General features: G+C 34.5%; 6 protein-coding genes across 6 annotated transcripts; 2 read left to right on the plus strand and 4 right to left on the minus strand.

The window, feature by feature from the left end:
- The first annotated feature begins 223 nt into the window (after nucleotides 1-223).
- Tsp_03793 (ATPase) lies at nucleotides 224-1,587 on the plus strand. The gene is made up of 4 exons (XM_003374549.1): nucleotides 224-245; nucleotides 758-792; nucleotides 836-897; nucleotides 1,521-1,587. Exons 1-4 carry the CDS (start codon nucleotides 224-226, stop codon nucleotides 1,585-1,587), a joined length of 186 nt encoding a protein of 61 aa, XP_003374597.1.
- Nucleotides 1,588-2,004: 417 nt separating this feature from the next.
- Nucleotides 2,005-2,465, plus strand: Tsp_03794 (conserved hypothetical protein). Its single transcript, XM_003374550.1, is given in 4 exon segments — nucleotides 2,005-2,031; nucleotides 2,051-2,228; nucleotides 2,250-2,395; nucleotides 2,409-2,465. 4 exon segments carry the CDS (start codon nucleotides 2,005-2,007, stop codon nucleotides 2,463-2,465), a joined length of 408 nt encoding a protein of 135 aa, XP_003374598.1.
- A 2,030-nt stretch (nucleotides 2,466-4,495) lies between these two features.
- On the minus strand, nucleotides 4,496-14,398 carry Tsp_03795 (TLD family protein). The gene is made up of 21 exons (XM_003374551.1): nucleotides 13,856-14,398; nucleotides 13,548-13,686; nucleotides 13,275-13,414; nucleotides 12,833-12,991; nucleotides 12,705-12,795; nucleotides 12,521-12,624; nucleotides 12,043-12,204; nucleotides 11,775-11,980; nucleotides 11,506-11,645; nucleotides 10,853-10,896; nucleotides 10,376-10,480; nucleotides 10,171-10,331; nucleotides 9,409-9,621; nucleotides 9,092-9,213; nucleotides 8,345-8,462; nucleotides 6,114-6,213; nucleotides 5,869-5,910; nucleotides 5,638-5,710; nucleotides 5,354-5,432; nucleotides 5,003-5,145; nucleotides 4,496-4,542 (listed from the first exon to the last, which is right to left on the minus strand). The coding sequence occupies exons 1-21, from the start codon at nucleotides 14,396-14,398 to the stop codon at nucleotides 4,496-4,498; spliced, it is 2,931 nt and encodes a 976-aa protein (XP_003374599.1).
- A 2,285-nt stretch (nucleotides 14,399-16,683) lies between these two features.
- On the minus strand, nucleotides 16,684-17,590 carry Tsp_03796 (coatomer subunit beta). Its single transcript, XM_003374552.1, has 3 exons — nucleotides 17,521-17,590; nucleotides 17,339-17,425; nucleotides 16,684-16,745 (listed from the first exon to the last, which is right to left on the minus strand). The coding sequence occupies exons 1-3, from the start codon at nucleotides 17,588-17,590 to the stop codon at nucleotides 16,684-16,686; spliced, it is 219 nt and encodes a 72-aa protein (XP_003374600.1).
- A 2,042-nt stretch (nucleotides 17,591-19,632) lies between these two features.
- Tsp_03797 (conserved hypothetical protein) lies at nucleotides 19,633-21,778 on the minus strand. Its single transcript, XM_003374553.1, has 7 exons — nucleotides 21,686-21,778; nucleotides 21,514-21,586; nucleotides 21,339-21,434; nucleotides 20,180-20,385; nucleotides 19,969-20,103; nucleotides 19,777-19,890; nucleotides 19,633-19,701 (listed from the first exon to the last, which is right to left on the minus strand). Exons 1-7 carry the CDS (start codon nucleotides 21,776-21,778, stop codon nucleotides 19,633-19,635), a joined length of 786 nt encoding a protein of 261 aa, XP_003374601.1.
- A 976-nt stretch (nucleotides 21,779-22,754) lies between these two features.
- Nucleotides 22,755-27,098, minus strand: Tsp_03798 (putative bromodomain protein). Its single transcript, XM_003374554.1, has 16 exons — nucleotides 26,697-27,098; nucleotides 26,332-26,427; nucleotides 26,165-26,284; nucleotides 26,041-26,116; nucleotides 25,633-25,868; nucleotides 25,438-25,569; nucleotides 24,688-24,783; nucleotides 24,526-24,627; nucleotides 24,341-24,469; nucleotides 24,039-24,275; nucleotides 23,673-23,982; nucleotides 23,562-23,601; nucleotides 23,386-23,498; nucleotides 23,135-23,329; nucleotides 22,985-23,089; nucleotides 22,755-22,909 (listed from the first exon to the last, which is right to left on the minus strand). Exons 1-16 carry the CDS (start codon nucleotides 27,096-27,098, stop codon nucleotides 22,755-22,757), a joined length of 2,544 nt encoding a protein of 847 aa, XP_003374602.1.
- Between the last annotated feature and the right edge of the window lie 231 nt (nucleotides 27,099-27,329).

Genomic DNA, 27,329 nt, shown 5'->3' on the forward strand with positions numbered 1-27,329 from the left:
ATAAAAACGTAATAACCTTTGTCATTTAATGTACTTGTTTACTTTTCTTATGACCCTACGCTATTACCGATGAAAATTATGGTGTTCCACATAAGGCGTAGTGGATTGCTTTATTTGCATTGTTTGCTTATTACCTCAAACTATTTCAGAGCAGTACATTTTCCATTTTATTGCCATGTCAGCAGGCGGCTCGTTATGAACTATAATTCTGCTTTTCAGTACAATGTGTGAATTGCAAATGAGCGGTAAGTTATACTTTACATTGTGCTGCGGGAATTGTTTGTAATTTGCATGACATTACAAATGTGGTGAATGAAAACTAACGTGTATCTGTATGTTTACATTCGAATTGCTATTGCAAACGTTTAGATACTGCTGTCAGTTGCTGAAGAGAAATAATTACGAATTTCTTTTTTTTAATAGGTAATTATTCGAATATAATTCACTTTCAGACTTTTGAATGGATTCACAAGAATTAACTCATAGCAAGATCCTTTGTCTACTAGCAAAATTATGAGAAATGTAGAAGACCGCTATTTCAAGAATCTGGAAATTTGAAAGTGAACAGAAAATGCAAGTACATAGTAAACTGATTTCAATATGATTTTGTGATTATATTAATATTATGATTGTAGGGTTGCATTGGCATTTGCAGCACGTCAACTTAATCTCAACACAGGCATTAACATTTCGTTCGTTTTTGTTAAATTTCAATAACTTTGAAAATGGAATACTATTTTGGAAAGGTGGTTTTCAGATGTACAGCGATATGTAATACATTGGTTGGAAAGAGTAAGCTAAAAGTTATTTCAGTTTCTATATCACTCATTTTTAGATATCTTCAAATTTTATGTTGATTAACGTAACGTGTCTATTCTCTTCATTTGTACATGATAAGTAAGTAATGCTATCATTTATATTGTCTGCGTACTATGCATAGGAATTCACAACATTTTAATGGTTTTCATTGTATCAGGTTAACGGATTTTCATAATTTGAGTAAAATCAATTTGCATACTAATGAAATTTCAAATAATATAAGCTGTGTAAATAACGTAATAACTTTTGTCGTTCTATACACTTTCAGTGTTCATTATACTTAAAGCACTACGCTACTTATGATGGAAAATTAGGTTATTTTACCTGACCTTGCTTATTTGCATAATTTACTTCGTTCCATCCTATTTCAGAGTGCTGCGTTCACCTTTAGTTGCTCGATTTATTGCCATGTCAGCGGTGATGCACATGGTCAACTCTAATGTTTCTTTCCAACGTTATATATGTTTAAACAACTGCTGTGTTTATTATAAATAAGCGGTACGTTACATTTGACATAGTGTGGCTGTTGTATGCATGTCATTAGCATGACTTTACATTTATGGTGTATGGAATGTATTGGTTATTTTAATTGGAATTGCTGTTCTTAACTTTCAGATACAAATATCGGTTACTGAAGCTATAGAAGTATAAATTTCTGCTTTTTACTTTGATATAACTATATTAATATAATTTGTTTTCAGGATTCTATTTGAAGATGTACGGTACAAGGGCGTCATGAACCAAATCAGAAATGAACATCAATTCTAGCGCTGATTGTCATATTCCAGTCTCATGGTCAGTCGCTCAGATTTTATGCTTGTCGCCTTACAGCAGATTAAAAAGATGCCACTGTAGCGGAAGCGAAAATGTCGACAATGAAAAATGAAAATGAAAAAATTGAAGACGGTCGATCACGTCGTTGGTTCCCCCCAGTCCATCTGACTCCAGCGTTTTCCAGTCGTAGCAATCTGACAGTTTCCTCAATTGCATCCTGAACGTCCACGGGCGTTCTGCCAGCTCAACCGCCATTTACAATGCAGCGGTACAGAGTTCAAGATCGAACAAGTCCATTGAAAGCTGGCGTGAATGGGCCACGCTGGCAAATCTTCCACATCAACTTAGGCCACTTCGATGGCCAGGGACGGATTCTTTGCACACGGATGAACACTTCTGCGTGTAGATGAAATGGGAAAGCGAAGTAGACAACCAACGGTCAGAATTCGACTTTTAGTTGAATGCCTTTGCCGGCAACAGAAGATCACGGCGGCTGAGTGCAGGTAGAAAAGCTTTTGGAATTACCGCTGCAACGTTGCCTCGACTTGCCAGCATTATCCCACCACAACCAGCTGAGGGAAGTCTGACAGGAAGCGAGTCAGTCGAAACGGCGCAGGGGAACGACAGTGGTAAAGGTAAGTAATTTTACACTGTAGCTTTAGGGACGACGAAGAAAGACCAGAAGTCAAATTCGTCGTTCGTGGATTGCAGCCGCAACGTTGCATTGATTGGCCAGTTTGAGAGTTGGTCAGGCTGTCAGGCAAGTATCAGACGCCTGACAGCTACCGGCGACAGTGGAAAAGTTAAACTTTCAGGGACGAAGAAGATCAGGAGCCGAATTCATCGCCGTCTATCGTGGATTGCGTCCGTAACATCGCACCCATAAGGCAGCCGTAACCAGTCCCCCAAGAGTGTGGTAAGGGATCCTTGTAGTTGTCAGACGTTGAAGCAGATGAAAAGGTAAGCACTTCTAGAGATGTGGAATTTACATCATGGCAGTCTATCGCCGTTGGGATGTGGCCGTGCTATAGGGAGGAGAATGGACACCTATCTTAAAGGTAAGTAGATTGCGCCCATTCCTTTAACAGGGTACCTGATAGGCGTTACAGGTGGTGGTTCCTGGATTAGTATAAATGTGTAAAGTATGAAGGTAAGCTTCAGACCGTACGCTGTAACGCCTAATGTAATAACTTCGTGTTTAGGGAGATTACTTTGAACCAGAGTAAAGGAGTTGCATTATAGCACTTCAGAAATGCTGCAGATGGCTGTTGCTTGTCCGTGGATTGCTGACACAACGGTAAACCATTTTCAGGGACGAAGATCGAAGGGATTTCTCGTCAGGGCGTAGAAATAGGCGGAGGGAAGGTACGTTTCTTGGATGCGTTTAACTTATTTCCATGGTTATTATTTTGATCCTGAATAAAGCTATTGCATAATTGCCCTCAGGAAAGATTTATGCAAATTTTTAATCCCCTGGGGGTAATATGCAAATTTTTATATGCCCTAAGGCTACGCCTCAGGCTATGCCTCAGGCAATTTTTCGAAAATTTCGAAAATTTTAAAATATAGCCCCAGGCTTTGCCCTCAGGCTATGCCCCAGGGCAAATAAAAATTTGCATATTCCCTCAGGCTATGCCTCAGGCAAATTTTTGCACTATATTTGCCCTCAGGGAAGGATTATGCAAATTTTTAATATCCTGGAGGTAATATGCAAATTTTTAAATGCACTAAGGCTATGCCTCTGGTAATTTTTGGAAAATTTGGATTTTTTGTAAAATTTAGCCCCATGGTATGCTAAAAATATTTGCATATTACATTTCATTGTCGCGGTGTAACCCATAAGGTAGAGCCGTAATGGGCAGCATACCAAACTGAGTTTATATCCTGCTTGATCTTAGTTTGATATGCTGCCCATTACGGCTCTAAGCAAATAAGTTTCCAAATAATTAACTTACTTGGTTCGACGAAACTTACCTGTGCAGATCCAGTCAATACCCTATAAATGGAGTTTATGCATTCTAAGTCTGAATTAAACCAATCCAAAGAACTTACGTGAAACCAATGAGCTTCTGTTTGAGGATTGAACACACTAGCAAACGATTGGAACAGCTAGGGGCGATCTACAACACCCAAAACGCAATCTTAATCACTCTTTGCATATGCAAACAACTAATGCTACAAGTAAATACACTTACCTAGTGCATTTCCAGTGCAGTTTATGCATTCTAAATTCATCTGCATATTATGCATCCAAAATGCATCTAAAGATATTGCCTGAAACCATTGACGACAGAACTTTCCTACAGAACGATTTGAACCGCTGGAAGCGATCTACAGCACCTGAAATCAGACAACTTTATGAATCAGACATTTGCGTATAAAAATAAATGCTGAAAGTAAAAAAAGTAATATTCAAAATTAAAATAGTATAAATAAAATCACAATGCGAACAACAATTCAACACATACCATTTGTAATACGACTTTAAAACGCACTGATGCTACTACCTACAATGGAACTACAACGGTGGCAAGATACCGACTCTATTCCATTGTGATCAAAAACAATATGAACAACTTCCATTATCAGAAAGCAGCATCACCGACTTTATATTTTTTAATTGCGTTGACGTATCTGCATTGTAACATATAGTTGCGCTACAATGATACAAAACAATATTAAATTATTGCTTACTATTCGTGATCAGCAGCGAAACCACACTGAGAAGGCGGGGTACGGCATTATGCCAGCTTTAACAAACGCGCGGTGCATCACCAGGTGGGATTTTGTATATCCTTGATGATGAGGATGTAATCCATTGCTATTATGAATAAAATATGCACTTACAGAACCTCCCTACAGAACGATTTGAACAGCTGGAAGCGATCTACAACACCTGAAATCAGACAACCTTATGAATCAGACATTTGCGCATGGAAATAATAAATGCTGAAAGTAAAAAACGTAATATTCAAAATTAAAAATGTATAAATAAAATCACAATGCGAACAACAATTCAACACATACCATTTGTAATACGACTTTAAAACGCACTGATGCTACTACCTACAATGGAACTACAACGGTGGCAAGATACCGACTCTATTCCATTGTGATCAAAAACAATATGAACAACTTCCATTATCAGAAAGCAGCATCACCAACGACTTTATATTTTTTAATTACGTTGACGTATCTGCTTTGTAACATATAGTTGCGCTACAATGATACAAAACAATATTAAATTATTGCTTACTATTCGTGATCAGCAGCAAAACCACACTGAGAAGGCGGGGTACGGCATTATGCCAGCTTTAACAAACGCGCGGTGCATCCCCAGGTGGAATTTTGTATTTCTTTGACGGTGAGGATGTAATCTATTGCTATTATGAATAAAATATGCACTTACTGAACTCTGTCTGTGATGCCACATTTGGAAAGTACTGATGCCAAATGAACAATAATTGCTTCTTGCTGAACAAACCCACACTGAGATTGCAAAGGAACTCTATCAGAACCACTTCGATTGTTATAATGAGCACTAACTTGTTTCTGTAACGCCACACTTGGAATGTATTGATGACAACTTAACCTACCGACGATGGCCAAAGCGATAAGGATCAAAAACTGTTCGATAGCGCTCATGTAATCAATCGATCACCGGAACCACCACCTTGACAAGACGCAGCGGTCCCCTAAATTGTTCGACTGTTTTCAAGTACTTTACTGTTATTATAAACGATATCTAATAGATTCTTACTCTGTGATCGACAAAATCACAACGGGATTGTTAGGATACTTGATACGGTGCACTGTGGATGCATCGACAACAAAATAAACTAAGAAAAAGGTTGAATAAATCAAGGAAAAACATTACTTTACGAAATAAATGAAATTTGAAAATTATTTCGATGCACTGTTATTCGTCTTCAATCACTTTTTATAATATGGCAGTATCTCAGTTTCATTACACTTTATAGATTCATTTCACAAGAAATTGTCACAAAGTTATAAACACAGCAGGAACATCATTGCCTTACTTACTTGTTGTTCTGCATATATGAAGGAAAAGTGACCGGTCAGATGATGAAATATAAAATTCAAAATGGTTGCATTTCTAGAAAATAATATCAAATAATATTTCTATTGTATTTCAATTTGTTATTCACTCACACATATGCATAATATTTAAAAAGCAGAACTGGAAAGAAAAAAAAACATTTCGAGATTATAACGATGCATGGCTTACATCAGCAATTACCATTTAGAACCTACCGGTACCATATTGATTGATGTGGATATGAAATGTTGTACATTCTAAAACTAAATTAGATTTCAATTTCAAAATATCTGAAAATCAAAAAAGCAATATTTGTTCACATTCGACATCTGATGAGTATCTAAAAGTTAGCAATAGTAATTTTAATACGGATGCCCATCAGTTTCCATTCATTATATTTTCAAAGTCATGCAAATGACGTGCATAGTGTACCCGCATCACAATACCGAATGTAACTTACCGCGTAATCATAGATGGCATAAAAGAGCAGAATTATCGTTGACCACGTAACGTGTGCTGACATTGCATTGAACAGAGCAACTGAATACGAACAAAGTACTCTGAAATGGTGCGCAGTAATACGTAAATTATGCAAATAATCAAAACCACTATGCCTCAGGTAGAACAACCTAATTTACGATCAGTAATAGCGCGCGTCATAAATATAGTGAACAAACATATTAAACGATGGCTGTTATTACGTATTCACATACGTACTGAACATTATGCAAAATTTTAGTAGTATGTAAATTGAGTAAATTTTAGTAGCATGTATAAAAATACGCTGACCTGCGGCATTGCGAATTACGAATAATCACTTCAAATACAATTGAATCTGTTTGAAAGCATGATGTGATACAATACATTTAAAAAATAGAATGAATGATGCTTTTGTTACAACAATCAAATTTCGTGATATAATAAATAGCTTTTACGAAATGAAGTGTAAGAAACGTAATAATATTGAAGTTATACATTTCAAAATTTATAACTAATTTAAATAAAATTAGCAAAATTTTTGGTAAACCACAGAACAAGAATTTTGTGCAGTGTCAATTACAAAATGAAGCGTGCAGATTCAATGAGCTGAAAATGTTCATTTTCTACATCAAGCTGTAACAGATAAAAGAAATTACAGTGACAATGAATAAATGACTAAAAGAAATGCACAAATGGAAATGACAAAACAAACAATTATTCAAGAAACCATCATTTTCAAAAGAATGAAGCTTTTTAGTAAGTAACTAAGGAAGAATAACTCGTTTAATAGAATTAGAAATTACCTTGTAAAAAATAATTAAAAAATCAATTTACATACACTGCAAAATTCCAATATTACACAAAGCAGATATAGACCTTATGCATGAGAATGTACAACCAATCGATAACCATTGTAAAGAATTGTAGGATACAGATTTAGTTATTATGACTGATCGCTCACCAGAAAACTGAAAATAGAGATAGGAATTTTCAGCACATGAGCAAGAACTGTGTAGTTCTGGGAAGGCTTCAGAGTGCATGGATGGGCGTCATTCATCGTGTGGGACAAGGGGAGGGGGAAGGATATAGAAAATAAGGAAATATGGAATTGCAGGATGGAAACGGTGAAGGTAGTTCGAAAGTGAATCACTTTCTTTCACTTAACCTTCACGCTTAACAATCAGGCATTGTCTTTAACGTATCAGTATTTTCTGGATACCGGGTGATAAAACTAATTACTTAATAATGGGAAACAAGTACATATAAATCGACAGTACATTATAATTCATAATAGAGTTTTCAGGATTCATTTTCGAGCAAGACAGGAAGGTTAATCAGGGCCATTCTGACAGTTTGAAAGGTCGAAAATATAAATGTAAGTAGGTATAAAGGTAAATGAATACTCTCTCGCTCACAACAGCTTACTTATATATACCAAGCAGAAACAATTCTGTGCACAATCAGTGCCAAGGATCAGCAGATACCTCCTCAGCATTTCATCAACACAACAGACATTTGAATTAGACAAGAATTAGCCAGCTATACTGGGATAGGAACTATCATTACAGAGAGCAATTGCGTTCGTCAGTACTATCCTAAATAAATATGTTATTGCTCATGAATCTGTGGATTTATGGAGATTCCCTACAGTTAAACTGTGTTTCCGCGACGCTACTCAAAATACCTTGAAAATAACAGAATAGTAGGCTGATGAGCCTGAAGATCAGCTGCAATCGCTTCTCTTTCTCTCTATACATATATACATATAGTCACCATGAAAAAGATGCAACAATTTAAAATTGAATGAACCAAATGTTTCACCAATCATGTATTTAATAAAATGCAGTTCTTGAAACGTTATTAAAAATAAAAAGTTTTTAGTGAATTGGCAAAACTTAAAATTGAAGTACTATCAGAGTTGAAAAAAGTGGCCATGTTTAATGCATTTTGTATGCTGAGAAGCAGAAAAAAAGCATAGTAAGAAAAAACCAACAAAGATACTTCAAAACTTCATACCTGACCGCTCTCATGTTGGTGATGAAGTATGATACAAACGTAGAGTCGTGGAATTTTCCATTTTCTTGATGCCCCTGATCAGATCGCATTTTCAGTATAATATTGACCAAGGTTATGAAGTTGAATGGAAGCATGAATAATAAGCAGATTATCCGGCGCAGTAGTTCGACCGCTTTTCTTCAACGAATAACTAACTGTGTATAATGATCGTTGAAGAATAAGCACACCTTGATTGCACAAGAAATTGCTTCAGGATTTGAATGGCACGAAATGCGTTCGTTCAGCAGAAAGAATGACGTCGGCAGCGATAACACTGAAAATTAAATTACTACAGCGCTAAGTAAATTATGCAAATTGAAAGTATCATACCTTACGTAGAATACTAACCTAATTTCCAATTCGTAATAACGTGTAAATTGGATGAAGTGATTCGTATAGTTGCTGATTGTAATGTCTTTTCATTTATGTTTCATATAACAGCATTAAAAATCGTAACAATAAAAATAACAGCAAAAACCAAAACAACAACGGCAAGAATAATAATAATTATTATTATTATTAGCATTATTTATATACAGCTTTATTTGATTTGAATAATATAGAATTTTTGAAAATATTTTGAATGCTTGCTTTCAAGAAAACAACTGAATTACCATTGAAACTTACCAAAAATATTTTTCCAGTACAGCTGATAATATCTTAATCTTCATTTATACTATTTGTGAAACGTTCTGGACTGACAAAAATATAGATGAAAGATAAATAGGCGTTTTATGAAATGAAAAATTTCATTGTTATCAATAGTAGAGAAGTAGTAATAAATCCATTATGCTGCAAACTGTCGCGTGTTATATTATTATATATATTGGCTGTTTGTTATGAGTTTAAAAGAAAAAATATGAGACGAGTGAGTGTCAACAATGGATAAATAAAGCAGGCTACCTTGCATCAGATGATGATGAATACAGTGTGAAGGAATTCCTTCCCGTTCATCGTCAGCTGGATGAGAAGCAAGCATGCTCTTCACAGCTGTAGCACTAGACTTGGAAGGTCGGTTTGCTTTTCTTGCACATGTATATATTTTTTATCCTCATTGTGGAATATCTAAATAAGAACGTTTAGGAAATTTGAATGAATTCCGAACACATACACAGTGTTCTGTAGTATTTCATGTTTATTTTTATAAATTTTAGAGTGAACAGGTATTTTCAGTTAAGATTTTAAATTATTATCATCAGATTGGAGAAAATCTAACTTACAACAATGCGGCTTTGTCGTCACCGAGATTCATCTTTTGCTCCAAAAAATGTTGGAGAATTTTCAGCAAGTAAATATGCATGATAAATGAGCGATTTGTCCGCCTGGTCCTCAAGTTGAAAATGCCCATCTGCATGTCCGAATCATTATCATTATCATTATTATGGTGTAAAGTGACTGAAAATTTAATATCTATTGTGTTGGTGTAAAATTCTCTAAAAAGAACAGAATTGAATCATTTCATTTATTTATTGTATGCAAATGCTGATTTTGTAAAGATAACTTTGATTTCCATAACATATGCACAAATCGTGAAAATTTCCATCACAAATTATCAATACTTTGGTTATTTTTTGAATCCATTTGTGTGAGATAAATTTGCATTTTGCCTATGTTTAGAGTGCATTGAATGAATTGAAGCAGAAAGATTTAAATTTTCTTTCGTATTCCACATCTTTTTAGTCATTTTTTTCTGCATCTCAATCATCATTGAATCACGTTATCAATAAGACAATAAGAAAAAATGAATTCCAGCAACTGATATAAAAGACAACAGATAATTTGGATTGAAATTGAAAGAGAGAATTCATTCGCAATTCGCCTAGCGACTGATTTCTGCTTCTGTTGCTCAATTCAATCAACAAATCACTTGATCATTATATATTTGCTTTTGATAATCTGATCAGGGTTGTAAATTTTTGTCCATTATTCGATTATTACTGAACATGTTCTGTTCTACAGTAGGATATGCAAGTGGTACTTACTTTCGGATAGATGAAAAATTGTGCTCGGCGATAGCTGACTCTGTTCCAACAACCGTAACCGTAACCGTATGCCTATCATCTTTTTGATAATCTTCTTCAACATCATATGCAACGATTGTTCTTCGGCCGAACTTGATGGCTGAGTGCAACAAATGCCACCACTAAATTCACTTTTTCCTCTTCTGTGCAAAACGTACTTACTTACCATACCGTACGTTGAACTGAATTCGACTGATTGAAAATTATTTCTTTCGACATTACAATATCCAATTAAAAAAATGAATAAACAAATTTGAATTATTTCCATTTTCTGAATTCATAATGCTCTACTTTACTTGTTAGAAAAATTATTTTAATAATAAAATAGAGCGAAAATAAATAAAAATTGGTCTGAATACTACTGATAGATTGAAAATGTGAAAAACAATAAGTCTAATAAGCTGACCACCGGCATTGCTGTTATCACAAAGAGCTTGAATTGAAATTTCATCATTGAACAGTATTCAAATTCATCATGTGGAAATTCACTGATATGAATGAAAATTTCAATTTCACAATGACCTGTCACTGTGGAAAATATACTTTTTCAAATGACGTCATTTGAATTATCAACCGCCACCAAGATGAATTGTGATCAATCAATCAATTTTGACGCGCAAATTGTTGTACAAAAGTTGCATACAGTTCCAACTGTGACGAAAACAAATTCAAAAACAGGTTCATAATCTGCAAAAATTTACAAATAACAAATTGCCAAATTTTACAAACGATAAATTGTTGAACAGTAAATGAATTTGAAATGTCGAAATTATTTGCTACAAAAATTGCCTGAAATAAATGAAAATAAAGTTCAAACAACAAGTGAAGTGTAACGTCGTCAAGCGAATCATTTACAAAAATTTATGTGGCAATTATTTTAATGCAAATCAACAAGCAACAACTCATTGTTGAAACATTTTCAAAAAAGTAACTGCTTTTAATAAGTGAAATATAAAATTAAGTTCACAATTCAGTATAAACATACGTTTAGTTCATTTTCGCCCTGAAACACAGCAACTACATCAAAAAGCGTCAAAAAACATATTCACAACCTTTATAAATGGCAGCCTCAGTTTAGTTTTTTTGTTTCTGTTACTTTCTTCAAAATAATTTAAAGAGAAAAAACAACAGACTGCCGTTAAAAAATTGGCAAACATGATAATAATAATAATAATAATAAAGGCAAGAGATATGGATAGAGATTGAAAATCTTGAGAGTCGAACAACAATCAACGACAATATTTGATATTAAAATTACAAGAAAAAAAACAAATCATTCCTTGTTCATTCATTTACTTTCGTTTGAAAAGCTGAACACTTCCAGAGCTTCAATTTCAAAATCTTTTTCGGGTACTAAAGGCGGATTATCGAAAGTGTCGCAGTGATTTGTTGTACCTCTTTCCAGTGTTTGCCTTATGCTCAAGCCTTCATTGCCCCTGTATAAAGAAGCAAAACAACAATTAAATTATTAATTGACAATTCCCACACACTGTCCCACACAATACTACAGTAAATAAAAACAATTATATATGAAAAATGAAAATTTTTTTGCTTTTCAAAATTACCCTCCTCCAATAATCAACGAAGTTGCTGTGGCACATTGGAACAATTCTTCACCGTGCTTTTGTACAGGACGTTTCAAGCCAACCCATGGAAAAACGTTCGGCGTAGGAGTGAAATAGAATAAAAAAGATTCCCCAGTGCCAAAGTAGCTCAACTGGGAAAGCTTTTTGCGCATCTCCCAAGCTTCGGAACAATACGCACCAATAATCTAAGAAAAAAAAACAAAGATTATATTATCATCAGAAATTTGAAGCAACTGGCCAAATGTACCACCTGTTTCCAAGTTGTCTGAATTAAAATTACAGTAGGATAGAAATTTTCAATTTTCGTCCATAATCTGGTAAAACTCCTGCCATCTTCGCTGGCGGAAAACAGCTTTTGCGGTGTGACTAGATGATAACGAGTAGGAATCCAAGAGATCAACAATGAGATCTGAAATTGTTTGAAAAAAAAGCCAAAAAATGAAATGCAAATATGAACTTATACAACTACGACATACTAGGTGGCTTTCTAAAATCTGCGATGCCATGGTGACGCTGAAATAGTGGTGCTGAGCAAGCAGATTTTTCAAATTCTGCGTCGACGCCACCTCCGCCAGTGAAATATCCCGCGTACGAAGTTTCATTTCATTCTCTTCTTGCACTCGTCGAATGTAAGACATTTTCACGTTTCGCAAATTGAATGCCACCTTTTCAAAAAAAAAAATTTTTTTTTAATTAGCATAAAAATGTTTAACAAAATTGAATACCTTGAGCAATTTTTTTGGTGTTGCTTTGATCGATTTGCAAAAGTCGCTAATGTTGCTGGCCAGATAGTTGGCGGACCAGCCGGATTTTTCGTGCACTTCTTTCACTGAAAAAAACACCACAACAACCGAATCATATAACAAAAATTGACAAAAATGTGAGCTAAATTCAAACAGAGTGAAAAACCTCGCTCTTTGTACCACATTACCAAAATGGCCACCGCGGATCGATAGAGCACTTTTTGCCCTTCAAACAGAAAGCAGTCGACAATTCTAACCTGCAAGAGTAGAGAAAAAGAACAGAATTAATTACACATCATCATCATCATCACTGATGGATGAAAAGAAGAATATTACAAGGTGAGAAAAGGGCAAGTCGCAGAAAATCCATCGATTCCACTGCGAAAAAGCGGAGATCACTTCAGCATCCGAAGCAGGGCCAACTAACTTTGCCATCAATGCATAAACTTTATGCTAAAATTTTTCATCAAAAAAAATTTTCAAATAAAAAAAAGTCTTTTGTTTTTTACAGCATGTTTCTTCAATAATATGAGCAGAGTTCGTTTCGAAGCAGAGACGGATATGTCCGTCTGAATGAGGAACTTTTGACTCTGAGAAAAAAGCTTCATCATGCAAGCGAAGGCTTCTTCATCTGACATGTAATGCAAAAACAAAGCGCACAACGGATACAGTATCTATAAATTAAAAAAAAATCAACATCACGTGTAGAAAAAAATTATCCCAACTCATCAAATACTGGAATATAAGTGAAGTCCGGTCGAACATGCTCGACTGCGGTCAGTAATTGTATCAAAGCTTTGTGGCCTTGTTCATTCAACTGATAATCACAAAGCAGCACACCCGGTGCGGTCAAGAATACGGGACTAACGCTTATTTCTTAAATCAGAAAAGGGAGAAGATTTTAACCAAAAAAAGAACAGAAAAAAAACAATGCAAAATACCACAAAATCGAGTTTAATTTTTGAAGTAAATTTTAAAACTAACTTCCAAAATTGTTAACATCACTCACTGCCTTTGAAAGCCGCAACAATGTCGTGGTAGACCAAAGCTTGGGCGTCTACATTATTGTCGTGACAAATTTCTTTCCACAGTTCAGCTCGTATCCGGTGACCACTGCTCCAATGATTGGATCGTAAAAATTTTTTTATCTGAAACAATGAAAACAATTTCCAGTGAACTTTAAGAAAAGAAATGATGAACAAAAATTCAAGTTCAAAAATACTCAGGCATACTGTAAAATGTAAAAAGTATCAAGATCAATTGTGTTAATAAAATGAGGCGAACAACCCAAAAACGGCCACCCATATACATGTATACCTGTGGATTGTTGTTCTGCTTGAGCAGGTCGCGAAGTTCCAAAAGTGTCCCCAGCCTTGGATCACTACGTTCCGGTGATTCAATCTGAACGTCGGCAAACTGGGAAAAAGTTCCACCAGCACATACAGCACGTACTGCGGATGTTTTCCTCGTCACCGTGGAAATTGGCTTCACGGTCGCCGGACCGGCGGCATCGAAAGCATCATTATCATGGATTATTTCAAGTTGTGCAATTTTCCGTCGGTCATCTTGTTCGTGGTCACTTGCTCGTCGTTGACCATTGTGCTCGGTGGACGCCGCTTCCGAGTGGACGTCGTTCGTGGTCGAGTGATCGTCGGTCGGATCCGACTCTCCGCAACTGTCCACTTTATCGCCGATCACAATACCACCTTCGGATATACAGTTGTCCAGTTGGAATTGTTCAACACTGCGCCAAGTGATCGACACGGTCTGCTGTTGTGGATTTGCATTGTTGAACAACTCGTACAGTGTAGCTTTGGCCGCAGTGGACGCGCTCAACGCCATATCGCTCATAATGACCATCACTTGGTCATCAGTTACCGGCGCGGCCTGAATGAAAAATCAGGACCCACTTTGAAACACAAAATTCAATGAATTGTGTTGTTTCATTTTATTTTTCATTTTAAACATAGAAAAGAAATCAAAAGCAAATCATCAAACATAATATTAGTAATACTTTCTTTTTTTTGCTTTCTTAAATAAAATAATTCCCAAATTAAGTTAAATTAAATTAAATGGAAAAACAAACGCCCACGGTTAAATTAGAACGCCCGTTGAACAAATGATGACTAATTTGCATTATCAAAATATTTTTTTTCAACGTTCAACTGCAAGTGTTTCATTATTGCTTGTCATATGCTGAAATCAATTATAATAACTTGTTAATTTAATTAATACCGACAACAGACTGCAATGTTAATAATGATAATAATAATAATACCCATCTATCTGCATGACTTCAAATTATTATTATTATTATTATTCAATGGTTTCACATTCAATCGATCCGAATTATAATGAAATACTGAATAATAATAATAATAATAATAATAATAATAATAATAATATCAAACAAAGTTAAAAATAAATAAAACGGATGAATTATTTCCAAAAATAAAAAAACAAAATAATTATTAATTAACAGAATTCAAATAATAATTTAAAAAATATATAATAGGAAATACGTAACAGGAAATGAGAACTGAAAACAAAATGCTCAACGTCGTTTCAATGAAGGTTGAAAGGAAAAAATAACCATAATAAATAGAACAAAAGCCATCATCAGATATAATAATTTCGATGAATTGAAGAAAAAAAATTTACCATTAATAAAAAAATGAACAGTTTTTATTTAAGGCGAATCATTTTTGAAATCACACCTGAAGAAAATGAAACAAAACTAACAAATGTTTTCAATTAAGAAAATTAAAAAATAATGACAACATGTCATGTGATAATAAACTGCCAAGTTTCATAAATTTCATATTTGTGAAAAATAAATCAATAAATGCAAAATTTCATCATAATCATCATCATCATCATCAGTGCAACTGAAAACCGGAGGAAACTAATCAATTATTATTGTTTGTTTGTTCGAACAAAAGGCAAGCTCCCAAGTAGGCAAAGTTACTTACCCCCCCCCCCATGTTAAAATAAAATTTTTTTTCAGTTTAATGCAATTATTGATGCTTAATCAATATAATTTAAAATTTGAACAAATCTTTGCTCAAATAAAAGCGAGCTGGTAAAGTTGTCAAGTTCAAACTCTAAACTAAACGACTGCATTTTATTTGACTATTTTCTTTAGATCAACTTGAGAGCTAGATACGAAAGTATCAATTGAAAATTGCATTCAAAACTCACGGATTACAGTAACCAGGTTGACAAACATTCTAATTTGTGAATGAACAATCATTTCACGTTTGCAAGTGAAATAAATATTGCTCATCATCATCATCATCATTGTGTCAAATTTCATATTTGAAACTTGTCTCTTTTTCTTTGAAATAAATATATTCATCAAAAACTACCAACAAATCTGTTGCCGTTGCGCGAGAAAGAATTTTCAAATATGCAAATATAATAATAAAATGCAAATTTTGTGAAAATTAACTGTAGTTGAGTTGAGAAAGAACGGAATTGAAAGGGAAGGTAAACTTTGAACGCAAAGTAAACAACTATCGATTGCAAAAGTGCTTCGTGGCGGTGACAAAACAAACCGTGCTTTAGTCGATTAAGCTGCTGTTCGCCACGTTTGCATTTTGAATTATAAAATTTCAAAATTTACAAATGCCGTTCGTCTTTCCTGCTGTTGATGATCATCATTTATAATCATCAACAACAACAACAACAATAAAATAAAATTTTAAATTATTGTAATATAATTTAAAAGAAATAAAAATATTAACGTACAAAAAAATTTTTTTAAATATCTGCTCAAATGATTATTGGACAATAATGATGGGATAAATAATGATTTGCAAGAACAATTTCATCCAAAAGTACAAGGTTGAATGTTTAACCCACTTGAAAAAAATTAATTTCGAAAAAAAATATTTATATATAATTATAAAATAATCACGCTAACCTCAGATCGATAATGAATGCTTTTCATGGTTAATCATAAAATTATTATTAACGTCGTATTAACGTTGTTATGGAAGACGAAGACCAAGAAGAAGAAGAAGAAGAAGAAGCAACTGATAACAGTTTGCACAGGCGACGAGGCAAGTCATAAGTTGAATTGTTAAAAAATTAGCGTTCAATTTAGCAAAGCAAAGCAAGTTAGCAAAAAGTATCGACTGCAGCTAGCAAAGTGCAGTCTTTCCTTTCCAAACGACAGACCGGCTTGGCAGGCTATTTTGTTCGGCTGGAAAGGCAGAAAAAAAACTGCATATTAATTAATAAATTTTGTTCAACTAATATGATGAATAGAAATTGAAATTTCAATAAAGCAGGTGGGGTGGTAGAAAAAAAATATTCGGTGGAAAATACATCACCGACAGAAAGATGAAGAGAGAAAGAGGCGAAATTATTATTGGGACTGGAGTAAAAGCTCGGAAAGTGGTGCTTCTTGAAAATTTCATGTCAACTCAAGCAGGCCAGTAGAGCACAGGCGACAAGTTCATCGCGGCAAATCATAATAATCATAATAAATAAATGGAAATCAATACAGAGACAAACGTATGTATAATGATAAGTATGGAGAAATCAATATTGATTGACTTGAAGAGTTGATGAAACAAAAACCAAGAAATGAAATTAATTAATTTAATCATAAAATTTGAAATTTAAAATCAAAGTTGACAATGTACACAATGTTTATTTTAAATTTATTAAACAACAATCGAAACAATCGAAAATTCCCCAACTGACTCAAATTAGCATAAGAATGATAATGAATTAAACAAATGAAAATGAACCCAATCAATAAAAGATAAAGAGGGAAATTATGAAACGTACCGTTGAGATTAATATCAATGTTTACGCGGTTAGCTTGCTTGTGTGACAAATCGACGCTGTTGTTGCCGACGCCTCTGCTATCCAATACTGATGATACATGTTGATGAAAACATTCTCTAATAATGGAACTTGTGTTATCCGCATTGACATCCACATTGCTGAACATTTTCATTTCTACTTACCCGCATTGGAACACAGCATAAACGTTTCAATCGATCGAAGCTTGCTTGCCAACCAACAATTCAAGAACATGCTTCGACTTGCCCAATGACCGCCGTTAGCTGCCAAAATGGGCTGCACTGATGATCGATGAACAAATGCCGGTCACAATTACAGTTCTTGACCGTCGGTCGCAACATTTAAGCCAAAAGCTGCAAATTAACCAGAATGAAAACTTTTTCAAAACGGAAACAAAACCAACCAAGTGAAACACTCATGCATGCACGGGGAACAGTTCATCATTAGCTTCATTTGGGCGAAATTTACACGAAAAATAACCAGTTGTTTCGCTTTTATGTTGTCCAATAATTCAATAATTAAAAATTTACACTACTAAAGTCAGGTCATCTCTTTGAACAAAACTATCCCAACCAACGTTCTGGTGAAAAATAAAAACAACACAACGAACGATAGATGATGAAATAAAATAAAACATCTCCTTTGCTAATCGATTTCAATTCAAAAAAATGTCATAATTATCAGATAAAAAATCAATTAATCTTCACAGTTAAAAAAAACATTTTCCTCACGAGCGGCTATTCACTGAACTACAGCAAACAAACCGTTTAAAATTGATCGACATTACTATTGAAAATTCAAAAGTTCAAAAAACGTTGAACCTTTGCAATAAAGACAAAAATTTACTTCCGTTTGTACATTTTCAACTTCATCTTTTTGCCATGATTGCAAAAATTTTGCCAACTTTGCGATGATGGCAAAAATTCACTGTCATACAGTAATCTTTCAAACAAATTGCAACTAAAAATACGGATAAAATATTCATAAAAAATAATTTAACTTTATCATTTACTAATTTTTCCACTGGTCTTTTAATGTTTTATAAAATTTTTCATTTTACACTTTCAAAATCAGTTAATTGAATCTATTCAATTAACTGAAAGAACTTTATAATCTAATTTTTGTACTATAACAGAAAATAATTATTCTCAAACATTAAATTTAATTACATTAGATTAAGGCATTTTTTGAAAATAATAACTCTTTAAATGATTTTCTGATGTTTTTCATATATTGAAAAACTTAACTTGCCTGAAAATCTTTTTCATTGCAAGTTATTGTTGCATCAATTTACGATGGCATTTTTAATTTTTTCCTCCATTTAAAATCATTAAATAATAACTTTTAATATTATTAATGACAAATTTGATGCTAATAATGTTTAAAACATTCATATTTATTCATCTAAAGCTATTATAACCATTCACCAAGATAATGCAATTATAAAATAATGATCACATGCATGAAAATAAATTTATTCATTTATATAATTTCATTTTCTAATATAATGTAATATACATAATTTTTGAAAATGAGCAATTCATTAAGAAACATTTCCATTGCTTATTTTCATCAATTCAGACTGTGTAATGAAATAAATGTTTGTTCGGTCAAAATGAATGAAAAATTCCAATTGATTTTATTCACTTATTTAAACGAATAACTCTTTCTTTCAACGCGAACATCTTATTTTTGAATAAAACCTGATCTTCATTTTTAGTTGACTGTATTTATTATTTATTTCCTGTTAGAAGCGATCTAGTCTGCTTTGAAATTTGCTATCTCGCGCATTGCGGAATGGAAAATTTTCACCCGAAACACAATAAATACTATTGGTCCCGTCCACTTTTGCTCAGTGGTCATGTTTCTGCGGTTTGTTTATCGTGTAAGCTGTTCAATAATTTTTCAGCACATAATACGCCACCATTGTTTTTTGTTTGTTATTTTATTTTTTTTGTCATTCTTGGCCTCGTTTGACAGATTATATATATAAATATAATATTTATTATTAAGCTTTATTTGCAGTGCTCAAACTGATCGAGAGGAAAAAAATTAACAATGAACTTCATACATGGAACACAGGTCTCTTCGATTAAAGTAGGCGTGTCAAGACAAATAAAAGACGATTAAGTGAACAAATGAAAAAAATGCAGGTTATATATTTTTGATATATGATAGATAATAATAAATGCAGTTACACAAAAAAGTTAAGAGATAAAGAAAACGAACGCCACAATATTTTTTAACAAGTCAATTAAAAAATGAAGTTTCACATTTCAGCGAATCTCTTGTTCAAAACCTGCCATCAGCTCCATCTGCATCATGATGTCTACTTGATTTTCCATCTAAAAAACAGTAAAAACAAAGTGAAAAATAAAAATGCATACACAAAAAAAACATGGTAAATAATGTTTGCTAACCGCTTCCTTGCGACGTCGTTCCTGTTCGCGCATACGTGCTATTTCACGCTGCGACATTCCCTGTGTTGTTGCTGCCGCCTGTTCTTCTGGGGAAGTTTCAGGTCTAAGGTCTAGCTGTGGTTGTGGTTGTGGTTGTTGTAGTTGCTGCTGCTGCTGTTGTAGTTGCTGCTGCTGCTGCTTTTGCTGTTCGACTTGAAGTCGGGCATTTTCCAACATCCGCGCCTCTTTTTCCTCCTGTTCTTGCATAGCCAACTGTTCGGCTCGCATACGCTCTTGGTATTCACGAACCTTTTCCTTTTCTTCCTGTTGCTTTTTCAAGTTATGACGCTGCAAAAATTATAGCTTATTTTTAATTAATATTAAAAATTGTCGTTTCCATTCTATTCCATTCACAAGCACTTACCCGTTCCTCTTTTTGTAGCGCCATCTTGCGGAAATTTTCAAACTGATCAGCCGCGCACGCTTTTACAGAGCTTTGTTCCGTGCTGCTACCTCCGAGAGTCTTGGACAACGATGCCCATGACCGACCGACATCGTTGCTCAGCAATGTAGGTTGTCCCTCTTGCTTGACCACTATCCCGCTCGACGAACTGCTGCTGCTGCTGCTACCTGAAAACGTATTTAATTATTCATATTACAAAAGATGATCACACGAGCATTTTTTTTCTTTATTCGCATAAGTGCTTGCGTTTTTTTTATTTTGCTAATAGACTTGAATATAATAATTTCTCAGTATTTGAATTACGTGCTATACTGCCACCACATAACGTTTTTGGCATAAACAAACGAACGAAATACGCGCGTTAGATGAAAAACAAAACATTCTTTCATAAAAGTACTTAAAAGCTGAGTGGAATAAGTGTACATGATTCGGGTAAAATCCACTAAAACTAATTGAATTATATTTCATTGTGTAGAACAAATTTATATTATATGAACAGCGTGGCGGCTGTTTATTTAATCACTTAGCTAAGAGGTTAAAATGAAATTTTGACAAGAAGAAAAGTCGAAAATTATTCTCACGACACTATTCCCAAAGAAACGCATATCCTTATTCCAATTCTTACCCTGAGAATATTAATTTAGTTTACAAAATGAAAAAAAAATATACATATAATGCGAAATGTTCCTAACCAATGTTAAAATGCTTTTTATGCTCCTAAATTTCATTCATGTTGAATGGAATTCTAATTTAAAATCTATAATGATGATTATCTGAAATTCAATTCATCGTATTACACTAATGTTGTGAAATAGGTGGATAAAAAAGCTGTTTTGCCGAGATGATTTGAAAAATATAGCGAATTTTAAAATATAATAATAATAATGTATTGTGTGCTGTTCTTTCAGATGCTGCTTCTCTCTCTCTCTCTCTCTCTCTCTCTCGGTATGCAACAGAACAGGTAACAACAATAGAAGAACTGTTTGTACGGAAGAAAGTTTTCGATGACAAAATGATGATATAATACAATGATTTGTGTAAAATAAAAAGGTTAAATAATAATTTAAGTGAAGAAAGAAGAAGAAGAAGAAGAAGAAGAATACAAGTTTGCTATACACACCCACAGAAGCGGCCGGCTGGGGGTGCTTCTTTGCGACCGAGGCCATCCCGTCAGCGGCTCTAGCTGCTGTTGAGTGTTGTCTTCCTTTGCCGCCGTCTAAATTACGAAATGACACACCTTTGAAAGCAATCTCAAACTGTAACTGCAGAACAGATAAGCGAAACACAACAGATACCGCGTTCATTGCCAATAAACGACTTGGGATTGTTATTCAAAATGGGGACCTCCTGAATACTGCCGTTGCTAGCCTGGAACAAAGTGAAAATTGTCTTCTATATATACATATATATATATATCACAGTTTAAAGTCAGACAGAGACGCTTTTCCTCAATCGCTTCAAACTAACCCCGAATAACGTCTGCACCAACTTATTATTCTCAACACCCGACCGGCTGTACGAGCTCAATGCAGTACCACCACTGACGGAACTGGCCAACATACCTAAACGAATCACACACTGTACATGACAAATTTGCTAACTAGTGTGGAACAACTTGTGGAACAACAACAGTTTCATGAGTCACTTTTAATATTTTCGACTAACTTCATTAATAATAATAATAATAAATACAGCTATCGAGCGCATAAAAAAATAATAATAATAATTTTAAAAAATGAAGAATCATAATTGCAAGATTTTCAGAAACAAAAAGTTGAATAGATCGCAAACGCGACGATAACATAAAAATAAAATTAAAATGTGTGTGCGTGTGTGTGCAAGGAGAAAATTAACAGAAAAAGAAAAATGGTAAAATTGCAAAAGAGAAACTTATCAAAAAATGATGACAATATGCTATAAAAAGTTTACAGCAGTGATGGTGAAACTGCTCTGTCTGAAAGTAAATAAACGGTAAGATGCAGTGCGTTTGCCCAAGCAGAGCAATGAGATAAAATTGCAATACTTCACAGCATACTAATGTGTAGTTGCACATGTATATACATGTATGTATAAACAAAATTACAATACATGTTCGTTCACATTTGCAAGACAAAAAATTATAAAATGAATACGCAAAGATAAGTCTGCATATGCGTGCAACAATTTGGCGCGCACATTTGTATCCAAGTTTCCCACAAGATCCTGACTTTATCGAGGAAAGATATTTAAAAAAAAGAGAGAGAGAGAGAGAGAGACAACAGCACTTGGACACGTCAAAAACAACGTAGGCCCGTAAAAAATTAATATCTAATGCTGGGTTATCATGATAAATGAGAAAAAATAATTGAGGGCAAGAATAGAAAACAATGGATTAGTAAATAACTACGACGCTGTATGCTCAACCACAACCTATAAAAAAGATTTGTGGTCTGGACTAAAAATTTCTTACGAACACGCGAGAGAGAGAGAGAGAGAGTGAGTGAGTGAGAGAGTACAGTTTGAGACACCGAACAGGGTAACACTTTGGAATAGGTGTCTAACCTGATTCAGAATCACTGGAATCGCTGGAGCTTGACTCGCTTGAACTGGAACTTGCACTGCTCGAACTACTCGAGGTGGATAACGCACTGTTTGTTGGAGCCGATGCAGGTCCCTGACGACGATTTTTACTTTGTTCATACGCCTGACTGTCTGAAAACAAGCAAAAATTTTTTTAGAAAAAAAATCATCTCCAATATTAATCGTTTTTTAAAATTAATAATTTACCTTTTTTCGTCACTTTCTTCGCCGGTTGCACCTGACCACCGAGGTCCTGGATCTGCTTTTCCAGCTCCTTCTTACGTTGTTCAATATCTTTTGCAGTCCTGGCAGCTGCAAATTAAAATTAAGTAGATAAAATTGAAAATAAAAAAATACGAAAACATTTGTAATAGACCGTACTGCATGGTTTGCGGACTTTCTTTTTCAGACAAGATGCCACATACGCTTCCAGTTCACGCAATGTAGCCGGCTTTAGCGTTTCGAAGTCGATTTCTATTTCATCTAGATTAGAAAGTCTCAGAGCCGGCTCACGGGCTTGAATGATTTGCACCACACGACCCAATTTGTCACCTGAATAAAAATACACTCTTTGAAATCAATAAAACAAACATCTATAAATAACCTACCAGGCAGTTTATTTATGTCCAAGGATAGCTGGCGCTTTTCATCGTAAGTGGTTGGCTTACAGTTATCCTCATCCTCGCTGTCAAAATAATATCCACCTTTCCTCATTTTTGGTCTAATTATAAAATAAAAATAAATAAAAAATAAAAATAAAAAAACAACAACACAATAACCATACTTATTTGATACGGTTGGTCTCTTGCGTGAAGTATTCGGTGCTGAAAATACACAAAATTACACATTAACATTCTACATCATGCATTACATTCATTGTAATCCAAATATATACCTTTATCAACAACAGCTACTGATACCAGTGGAGATGATACTGCATTGGTAACCGATGTAGTGGGACCTGTCGTCGGTAGGTAAGACACGGAAGCAGTCGCCGCAGCAGCAGCAGCAGCAGCAGGCGGAGGCTTTGGTTCTGCTTTGGGTTTTGAAGCTGCACGTTTCTTCGCAGGTTGTGGAGCAACAACCGGTGATGGTTGAACAGTCGGTAAAGTCGACTGTGCTAAAGCCGCCCGAGCTGCGTTTGCTTCTTTGAGCTTATTTTTCATAAAAATCAGACGTGATATTTCATCAGAAATATTGGACAGCTAAATTTGAAAAGCTTTTATGAAAATTTTACAAAGTGTAAAATATAATCACTTACTTGAATTTGCAATTCAGACAATCGGGCGTCAATACCATCTTCGTCCATTTCTTCCAACTCGGTTTTAATAGGCGGCATTGCATTCATAACTGGTTCGCTTTTAACGGCTGGCTGTCTTGTCCTGTGAGATGACACTGCTCCAACAGAGACGTTATGCGCGGTTTCAGGTGGTGCAGGGCTTGACGTGCTGGGACTCAAATCATCAGGCAACTGAGCGAATCGCTGTTCAAAAATTTCCTAAAATTGAAAACCAGTTTCAATAACATTTATTTCTTTATACCATATCAGGTTTCTTTATATACCGAAATAGTTTTTGCCATTTTCACCACTTCATGATCCGGTGGATTATATCTGTAGCAATTTGAAAAAATTAGACGCACATCAGCAGCAAATTCCGATGGCGAGCCATATTCTCGACATTCCAACTTGCGCTGCAAAAAGGTCACTTTAAACACGTCCGAAATAACTGTGAAATACAGTCAGATACCCGAACAGTGCCCAAGTCCATCGGTACTTCAATAACATCGTAATAATCATGCAAACCAAGACCTTCAACATCCACCGGCTTATAAAACGGCCATGCATATTCCTAAACAAAAAAAATATTAAACACTGAATATAGCAAACAAACAAAAAAAATGCTTTATACCGAATGTCGTTTCGACAACAATTCTTTCACAATTCCATAGCAAAATTTCATCTGCTCATTCAGTTTGCCTTTGTATTTGTGTTTCATCGCTGGACTCTAAAATCAAATTTCCAAACATCTTGATGTGAAAAACATTAACAATGACAAGTAGACAATAACTGATAGTGTTAATAGAAAGAACTACAACTCACCACGAAACTTCTCAGTTATATTTTAGGTTTTACAATTCACTTACTTTACTGTCAACCACGACATTAATACAAAGTTAACTGAGAACAAATTATAATTTATTGCATAAGTTATAAAATTAATTAGTACTAAAGTATTATAAACTCGGTTGACTAATGGAATTTAATATGAAACTACATATAACTATAAAAAAGTTCTTTTGCATAAATATTCAAATGTACATTCATATAATTAATTAATAATTAATACAATAATGTCAGTATAAATAAAAACTAAAATAGCTTTAAACAATAAATTTCCTGCCACATAAAATTGAAATAACAGCTTGCATTTCTTTTGCCTACAGTATGAGATACGGAAGCTTATTTATTTCATCGTTAAAAAATTACAAATTAAACATTTCAAAAATATAATTAAATCACTAATGTAATAAAATACAACAAAATTCAATTCTTGTTCTTTTAATTTCTTAATTGAATTTCTATGCCATTAGGTGCCAATACAAATTCCCAAATTGAAATTCATATCACGTCTTTCTCGTATAAAAATTACGACTCTTACCTGATTATCCGTAAAAAATGAATCACGGGCAGGTTTCTTAATCGGTCGACCACTTTCTCGACGTGTAGAAATCTTTCCCAGCGTTTGTTCTTCAGAAGGAGTCGTTGTATCAGCCTTTCTCTTTACTCCTTTCTGTAGCTATTCAAAAAATTTAAATCACATTTAAAAGAAAAAAATGTGATCTGTTTAAAATACTTTTGCCGGTAAGACAGAGCCTGGACTAATTATTGGAGTTGATACTGGCACAGTATCGGCCGTTCCTGATTCTTGACTTAAAGCTGTGCTGGAGTGGAGATGTTCATTGCTTACGGATGCTGTTGAGGTCGCGTCCGCAAGTTCAGATTGACTCAAACCTCCCACCGAATCTGTGCTATCAGCAATTTGCTTCTGCGATGCCAAAAATGCATTTGTGGCCCGCGTTGCCTGGGCAGCTATTAAAATAAACAAGCCATTTAAAACAATTTACACATTTTACTGATTTGACGAATCTCAACTTCGTTTTTACATACATTAAATTTATTATCAGTTTATCGTAGTGCGACAAACCATAGAAAAAACCGTAAATTACAAAAAAAATTACCCGAAATCTAACAAAACACTCACCTCTAGCAGCCGCAAGAGATTTTCCTTTTTTATGTCTCCCACGTTTTTGAGTTGATGGTCTAGGTATTTCAATCTCCTAAAAAAACATTGTAATGCGAAAAAAACATTGTAATCCAAAACATACTTCTGATGGCATATGGGCAATTTTTTCTAGGAACACCTTCTCCAAAGCTTGAGCCATAACTACTATGTCTGAACCAGGCGGATTGTACGTGTAACAATTAGTAAACATAGTCATGAAATCCTAAATTACAATAAGCAATACAACGCGAAGAAGTTGCAAATTATTACCTGCATGCTTTGCTGGGATGAGTAATAATAACAATTACGCAAACGCTTTTCTATAGTACCAAGATCCATCGGTCGTTTTATTATGTCATGGTAATCCTAAATCATGAAAATGCAAAACAACCATTTCAAATCAAAAGGCGGGAAAACAAATATAGGGCAGCCAAGCGAGCATACACTCACTGCATCTATAACATCAGCCCAAAAAATATCATTGTTAAAACTAAACAATGAAATGTAGTTCACCCATGAAAACAAACTGTAATGAACTATGTTAAAAATCTTATTCTAATAAAAATAAAATATAGGATAAAAAACACAAAACTGAACGTCGATTAAATATATCCATTTAACAAAATGATATTTACCACTAAATTCAATTTTGCCGCATCAACAGGCTTTGAAAAAGGCCATGAATGCTTATGCCTGAGAACAGCCCGCAGAACTTCTTTCTGCATAAATTCCAGCTGGTTGGTGTTTCTGGTTGGTTTCCCTGGAGGAGCAACGACTCGCGGTTGCACGATACCGTTAACGGGATCCATAACGGGAGTTTCCCAAGGTTGCTCAGTTCTAGAACTGCTAGCTTCTGCGGGTTCATAATGAGGCTCATCCTCACTAAAATCGCATTCACTAATGGCAGTAGACCCGTCGTGAACAGGCGACAGCTTCTCAATCAAATCAGTCGACTCTGGAGTATTCATAGCTTTATGCTCCGACTCCGGTCCATTACCAAAAATTGACGACGTAGAAACAGTGCTATCGCCATTCATTTTTTGGCCACCAGAAATGCCTAAAATTCGTAAAAAACAGGATATTACTGAGTTCAAAAGCGAAAATACCAAAAAGAAGCGGAATGAATAATGAACCGAAACATTGTATATAATTTCGTTTCACACACGCGCGTGGAAAAATATTAACATAAATAAAGTTTTCAAAAGTACATTATAATTCATTTTCAACAAAATACCAATTCAACAGAGCAGGATAATCCCAATTTGTGG

The sequence above is a fragment of the Trichinella spiralis genome (assembly GCF_000181795.1).
Source record: "Trichinella spiralis strain ISS 195 chromosome Unknown Scfld5, whole genome shotgun sequence".
Classification (NCBI taxonomy): Eukaryota; Metazoa; Nematoda; class Enoplea; order Trichinellida; family Trichinellidae; genus Trichinella; species Trichinella spiralis.